General features: G+C 47.5%; 1 protein-coding gene across 2 annotated transcripts in view; it reads left to right on the plus strand.

Annotated features, from left to right (window-relative positions):
- Positions 1-7,038, plus strand: part of wwp2 (WW domain containing E3 ubiquitin protein ligase 2) — a 27,903-nt gene extending 20,865 nt beyond the window's left edge. For both annotated transcript variants that reach the window (XM_053682098.1, XM_053682099.1), the window contains exons 13-24: positions 47-175; positions 1,004-1,082; positions 1,451-1,522; positions 1,615-1,707; positions 2,447-2,602; positions 3,836-3,969; positions 4,555-4,695; positions 5,095-5,215; positions 5,398-5,502; positions 5,749-5,845; positions 6,072-6,144; positions 6,671-7,038. In XM_053682098.1, the coding sequence (XP_053538073.1) occupies positions 47-175; positions 1,004-1,082; positions 1,451-1,522; positions 1,615-1,707; positions 2,447-2,602; positions 3,836-3,969; positions 4,555-4,695; positions 5,095-5,215; positions 5,398-5,502; positions 5,749-5,845; positions 6,072-6,144; positions 6,671-6,770 (1,300 nt within the window). In that variant the 3' untranslated portion in view covers positions 6,771-7,038. The remainder of the gene's footprint in view (positions 1-46; positions 176-1,003; positions 1,083-1,450; positions 1,523-1,614; positions 1,708-2,446; positions 2,603-3,835; positions 3,970-4,554; positions 4,696-5,094; positions 5,216-5,397; positions 5,503-5,748; positions 5,846-6,071; positions 6,145-6,670) is intronic.
- The last annotated feature ends 547 nt before the right edge of the window (positions 7,039-7,585 follow it).

A 7,585-nucleotide genomic window follows, 5' to 3' on the forward strand; every position in this document is an offset into this window, starting at 1 on the left:
GTGTGTGTGTGTGTGTGTGTGTGTGTGTGTGTGTGTGTGTTTTCAGGATGATCCACGAGCCCCCGCTGCCCCCTGGCTGGGAGATGAAGTACACTGCTGAGGGTGTGAGATACTTTGTGGATCATAATTCTCGCACCACTACCTTCAAAGACCCGCGGCCGGGATTCGAGTCAGGGTAAATATCACACGCGCACACGCACACACATGCGCACACAGTGCAGGCTCTGAGACAAGATAAATACTACACACACAGCTAAGCCAGTTCTCTCTTTTCTTTTTTGTTTGCCCACTTCCTCTCGTCTCGCCGCTGCTGAGGAAGCACATGTCTCACATCTGCTCTGCTTCTTATATAACTCTCCATGCTAGAGCCCATGCTGTCCCACTATAGGCCTCACGGTGCAGCTCCGTGCTAGGGCCCATGCTGTCCCACTATAGGCCTCACGGCGCAGCTCCGTGCTAGGGCCCATGCTGTCCCACTATAGGCCTCACGGTGCAGCTCCGTGCTAGGGCCCATGCTGTCCCACTATAGGCCTCACGGCGCAGCTCCGTGCTAGGGCCCATGCTGTCCCACTATAGGCCTCCCGGCGCAGCTCCGTGCTAGGGCCCATGCTGTCCCACTACAGGCCTCACGGCGCAGCTCCGTGCTAGGGCCCATGCTGTCCCGCTATAGGCCTCATGGCGCAGCTCCGTGCTAGGGCCCATGCTGTCCCACTATAGGCCTCACGGCGCAGCTCCGTGCTAGGGCCCATGCTGTCCCACTACAGGCCTCACGGCGCAGCTCAGCTCCATCCTAGGGCACATTCTGTTGAGGCCCATCCAGTTCCATTATAGTTCTTTCTCCGCAATTCCATGTTAGATCCCATGCTGTCCCACTGTAGTCCTTCATGTTGAGACCTGTCCTTTCTCATTCTGATCCTCACTGCGCAGCTCCATGCTAGCGCCCATTCTGTCCTGCTGTAGTCCTCAGAGCACAGAAATAATGTGTGTGTGTGTGTGTGTGTAGCTCACGACAGGGTGGATCTCCAGGTGCATATGACCGCAGCTTCAGGTGGAAATATCACCAGTTCCGCTTCCTGTGCCATGTAAGTCATGGAGTGTTCAAATTCTTAAAACGGTTCATTTATCAGAAATACTATCTCATGGATTAAAATTCATGTTTTAAATCTCTCTCTGTCTCTCTCTCTCTCTCTCTCTCTCTGTCTCTCTCTCTCTCTCTCTCTCTCTCTCTGTCTCTCTCTCTCTCTCTCTCGCTCTCTCTCTCTCTGTCTCTCTCTCTCTCTCTCTCTGTCTCTCTCTCTCTCTCTCTCTCTCTCTCTGTCTCTCTCTCTCTCTCTCTCTCTCTCTCTCTCTGTCTCTCTCTCTCTCTCTCTCTGTCTCTCTCTCTGTCTCTCTCTCTCTCTCTCTCTCTCTCTCTCTCTCTCTCTCTGTCTCTCTCGGTCTCTCTCTCCAGTCCAACGCTCTGCCCAGTCATGTGAAGATTTCAGTTTCGAGGCAGACTCTGTTCGAGGACTCATTTCAGCAGGTAACACACCTACACACATGCACCTCAGGGTGTAATTGTGTGTGTGTGTGTGTGTGTGTGTGTGTGTGTGAGTAATCCTGTTGTCTCCTCAGATTATGAACATGAAGCCGTATGACCTGCGCAGGAGGCTCTACATCATAATGAGAGGAGAGGAGGGGCTCGACTACGGCGGCATCGCCAGGCAAGTTAGCGCCAGCGTTAGCATTAGCTTGGTTTGTGTCTGTCATAGTATCTGTGTTCTAGTGTGTTCTATCTGTGCTGGCTGGTGTTTGGGTTCATGTGTATGGCCCGGTGCTGGGACGTGTCCTCCTCAGTGTTCTGGTGGTGGTGTGTACATAGTGTGTATTGTGTGTGTGTGTGTGTGTGTGTGTGTGTGTGTGTGTGTGTGTTTATTTATTGTGTGTGTTCCATGTGTGTGTTTCCGTGTCTCCAGTGTCGTGTCAGTGGTTTTACCCTATGGTAGGTTAGATCATGCTGTTCTACCACAGGGTAGAACCACGGACGGGATGCTGGGGGTGTCTGCGCTGTGACCTCTGACCCCTAAGCGACCCCTATAAACGAGGGTCAGAAAGGTCATCGGCCTGGTGGTGGGTTCGTCCGGCTTCATTCACTACATGTGCTGCATTTCAGTGTGTGTGTGTGTGTGTGTGTATCTATAAGGTCATGTGTCTCATGCATTTCATACCTGTATTCATTTTTATGTAACATGCAGAGGCCACGCCTCCTTCATTAAGACTGATAGAGGCCACACCTCTTTCACTAGGACTTATTCTGAGTTACTGCTTATTATAAAAGTGTTAATATTTTTCTCTCCTTATCTGTCTCTCCCTCTATCTGTCTGTCTCTCATCCTGTTTCTCTCTGTCTCTCCCTCTGTCTGTCTGTCTGTCTGTCTGTCTGTCTGTCTGTCTGTCTCCACAGGGAGTGGTTCTTCCTGCTGTCCCATGAGGTGTTGAACCCGATGTACTGTCTGTTTGAATACGCCGGTAAAAATAACTACTGTCTGCAGATAAACCCCGCCTCCTCCATAAACCCCGACCACCTCACCTACTTCCGCTTCATTGGACGCTTTATCGCTATGGTGAGAACCATCACCCACAATTCCTCTGTTCTCCTTTTTTCCAGCGTGTTTTTCGTTAAGCTTCAGGCGATTAAAAAAAATGTACAAACTATTTTCCAGAGTGTGTAGTTTTATCTTAATCGTTCTTATTCTTATTTTTTTCTGATGCGTAAAAATCGTGAAGTTTTTCTAATTCAGTATTTTTTCAGTGCTTTCTGTTTGTATCATTTTGTTTCCAACCTTTTAAATGACAGTCCTGTAACTTTTACAAACCTTAGCCCCGCCCCCAGATTAGACCACACCCCGAAGCAGTGAAAGCTGATCTTTTAGCAAAGCCGCAGTTACGTTAAACAGAATCCGTGTGTGTGTGTGTGTGTGTGTGTGTGTGTGTGTGTGTGTGTGTTAGGGAGTGAATAGCTGCTTTATTCGCTGCGGCTCCCCCTCTTCCTCCCCCTCCCTCACATCTCCATTAAACCCAGCTAAGTCTGGGGGCCCCTTCATCCAACACACACACACACACATACACATTCTGCATGAGCTCAGCACCGCACCCAGCCCACACCCGCCAGCACGCACACTATATTTAGTCTGTAGTTTTGGACACACACACACACACACTGCTCAGCACACTGCTCTTTTCTCTGTTATAATCGAGATCTACAGCTCTTCTAACAATGAACTACACTTTTACCTAAAAGAGAAAAGCTATGTGACTGAACAAATAGCAGAAGTTCTTCTGTCTCGTTAGAAGAGTAGGATGGAGCGCATCAGCATCCAAAGTCTCTTACACATTCTTCAGCTTTATTAAGCCGGTGTCTGTTATCTGGCTTTGCTGAAGTATACAGCTGTGTGTCATCAGCATAACACCGGAGGCTAATACCATGTTTAAGCAGAGATAGCAGTGGGCTTAAAACAGAACCCTGTGGAACACCAGAGTATTTGGTCATTTACTACTTTAACCAGCACTGTCTCAGTGCTGAATGAAGCCTCGATCCTGACTGAAAGATGTCAGGAGTGTTATTCCGATGCTAGTATGAGATTAGCTGCTGAGCTACAACTTCTTCTAGCGTCTTCGAGATAAAGGGGAGGTTTGATATTGGCTTCTAGTTAGACAGGTGTCAGGGGTCGAGATCTGGTTTTTAATCGTCAGTTTGATAACTGCTGGATTTATATCTTGTATATATCTTTTCCTCTTCTGTTATTTATGACTGTGGTTATTTCCTTTCTTTCTGACATGTGTTTGTGTTGGTATAGGCGCTGTATCATGGGAAGTTTATCGATACGGGCTTCACTCTTCCCTTCTACAAGCGCATGCTGAATAAAAAACCCACGCTGAAGGACCTGGAGTCCATCGATCCGGAGTTCTACAACTCCATCCTCTGGGTCAAGTCAGTGTCCTTAGACTCTCACTTCCACCCTCACCTTCTCACCTCCACCTGCACCTCATCGCTCCATCCTTTACCTCTTCACCGCCTGCCTTTATTCCATTTTCACCTCCGTCCTCACCTTCTCACCTTGCTTCTAAACTCACCTCCACGTTCACCTCCTCACCTTGTCACCACAGTTCTTAACTTCCATGCTCAACTTCATCTCCTCTTCCCCACCTCCACCTCGTGCCACCCCATGTTCCTCTCCTCACCTTCATGTCCACTTCCTCGCTTCTACATCTCCATCCTTAGCCTTACCCTCACCCTGTCTTATCAAAGGCACAAAGCTTATCACCAATTTGTGACACCAAATCGGCTCGGTGGCCGGGACTTATCACGGTCCGATGTGCCGAAATACACACCAACTCGCATCGTGACACACCAACTCACCGCACCATGACATGGTCATGTGACCTTAAGTAGTTTCAAGATTTGCTTGGTGGGCCAGTGCTCACAGAGATTAAAATGTCACACTATTTATTAGAGCTCTCTGTGTGTGTGTGTGTGTGTGTGTGTGTGTGTGTGTGTGTGTGCGCGCGCGCACAGGGAAAACGATGTTGAGGAGTGTGGAGTCGAGCTGTATTTTGCACAGGACATGGAGATTTTGGGGAAGGTGTCCACACACTCGCTGAAGGACGACGGTGAGAACCTGCTCGTCACCCAGGACAACAAGGAGGAGTACATCAGGTACCGACCACGCCCCTACTATCACTAACCACGCCCCTACTATCACTAACCACGCCCCTCTGGCAAACAAGTGGCGCCCCTGCACGGTCAAGCAGAACTCTTCACACTCAGGATGATCCGTCCGTTCTTTTTATAGGGTTACGATAAAGTTGGGATTTTCAGTGAGTTGGGATTAATTTTAGAATTGGTGTGGAGTTAGAATTAATCTAGGGTTAGGTTTTGGGATTGGGATTAATGTAAGGATTATATTTGGTTTGGGATTAGGATTAGCATCGGGCTATGGCTAATACTATATTTAGTCAGGTTTAATATTGGAGGTTTGCGTTAATGTTGAATCGGGAATAATGTTTACGTTACTGTTGGGATTGTGTGTGTGTGTGTGTGTGTGTGTGTGTGAAGTTTGCTGACAGACTGGCGGTTCTCACGGGGAGTGGAGGAACAGACCAAAGCGTTTCTGGACGGCTTTAACGAAGTTGTTCCACTCGAATGGCTTCGCTACTTTGATGAGAAAGAGCTGGAGGTGGGTGGAGCTAACACAAGACCACGCCCATCTACACACAACGCTTCAATCGTTTATATAACACGACACATGCTAATCTGAGCTTTACATACACACTAAATCTGATAAGGCAGGATGTGTACCTGCGTGAGCCGAGAGATAATTGTGTGTGTGTGTGTGTGTGTGTGTGTGTGTGTGTGTAGCTGATGCTGTGTGGGATGCAGGAGATCGATCTGAGTGATTGGCAGAAAAACACCATCTATCGCCATTACACCAAGAACAGCAAACAGATCCACTGGTTCTGGCAGGTAACAGCGTGTGTGTGTGTGTGTGTGTGTGTGTGTGTGTGTGTGTGTGAATACAGTAGACCCTATCTGTCAATCAGAATGACTGACATGTATACAGATGTATACAATGATTTAGGTCAGAAAGCAGAAATGTTGCTGTGTCAGATGTTGAGGCTGTTTGGGGCTGTAACCATGACAACCCTGCCCCGTATCCGACTGTACTGGATGAGCAGTTAGCTTATGCTAATGAGTCGTGTGTTGCTGTAGGTGGTGAAGGAGATGGATAATGAGAAAAGGATTCGACTGCTGCAGTTTGTCACGGGAACGTGCCGGCTTCCCGTGGGAGGATTCACCGAGCTGATAGGTAAAGTTCATATGGAATAATAATAATAATAATAATAATAATAAGTATTATTTGAATGATAGTACATTATATAAACTGACCTGCTCTCTCAGTACAGCAGCATGCACTAACTCGCCTGTTAGCAGGCTAGATTTTATCAACACAAATAAACTCATTTGAGAAGTTTGAGTAAACCTTCAGAGATCTTCACTGTGACCGGGGCGTGGTCCTGTCTGCTTTTCCTCAGGGAGTAACGGACCACAGAAGTTCTGCATCGACAAAGTGGGCAAGGAAACATGGCTGCCGAGAAGCCACACCTGGTGAGAGACACGCCCGGTCTTCCACGCTGATTTAAACCTCTCGACATCGTTTATTTGCAGCACCGCACCACCATACATCACCAGCGGTACTCCCCGCTCGAGTGGAGACGGACGTGTACGCTGCGCGCAGAGACGGCAGACAGCCGTGTTCACCTCAGTGTTCTATTTTCTTATTAAGTTGTTCGGACTGTAGTTCATAAATCCAACCGTGCAGGGCAGTGGCGTGCGTGTATGTACGGGGTTAGTAATGAATAATTAATAGCCGATTCATGACGCTACGTTCCACTGTTTAACTAGAAGTGATGCGGGATACCTTTACAGTAACTAGACAAAAACCGACGATGTCGTCCCGGCGTGGTTTCCGTTTCAGTCCAGAGAAAAATGAAAGCCCGTGCTCTGTAAGAAATACGTGATGCGTAAACGTGTCTTTGCGTGCTCCTTTAATGTGAGGTCAACTCACTGGGTGGTTTTTTAAAAAAAAGAAATGGGAAATCTTATAAGACGATTACTTCTCGTCCTCCTGCAGCTTCAACCGTCTGGACCTGCCGCCGTACAAGAACCTGGAACAGCTGCGTGAGAAACTCCTGTTCGCCATCGAAGAGACCGAGGGCTTCGGCCAGGAGTGAGCGAGAGTGAGAGAGAGAGAGAGAGAAAGAGAGAGTGTGAGAGAGAGAGAGAGTGAGAGTGAGAGTGGACACTGACTCTACACTCCTCTCGTGCACTGTCTGAGGACGGGGACACAAAAGCCTGAGCAAGACAAATCCACTGATTTACACCATCAGCGCAAGATATCAGCACTCTGACATTCATTTACACTCATTATAAAAATAACAACAACAACAATAATAATAATAATAATAATAATAATAATAATAAAATTATATTTATGTAGCACTTTTTTTTTTCTTTTTTTTTTTTTTAAAAGACCAAACTTTACAGAATGATTACAAACCTCTTAGTGAGCAAATCACAATATAAAAGCCTAACGAAATGCATGTGGTAGAAAAGAAACCGTTACCACGGCAACACTTCCTGGAGTAAATACATGTTCAAAAATATTAGGCTTCGTCCCTTTACGCCTCCCGTAGATGGCGCCACAGCTCCTCCGTTTAATTCTGGAGGCTCGGAATCACAGCCTGGTCGATATAAACACGATTACAGATGATTATAACTCACGGACGATCAGAGAATAGCGGCCCAGCTGGAGCGAACACATCACATCTGCACATCTGCAGCACGGGAGAGAAAACGAGGAACGTTCACACAGACGAGAGCCGAGGGGGAAGGAAATAGTTTGTACATAAGTGTATCTCACACACACACACACACACACACACACACACACACACACACACAGAGATAGAGCAGGAGTATGTGATGACCTGGTGTAACCATGGCAACCAGCAGTGAACTTGAGTTCAAGGAGGATGTGTACGCAGGT

The sequence above is a fragment of the Ictalurus punctatus genome, chromosome 8 (genome assembly GCF_001660625.3).
Source record: "Ictalurus punctatus breed USDA103 chromosome 8, Coco_2.0, whole genome shotgun sequence".
NCBI lineage: Eukaryota > Metazoa > Chordata > Actinopteri > Siluriformes > Ictaluridae > Ictalurus > Ictalurus punctatus.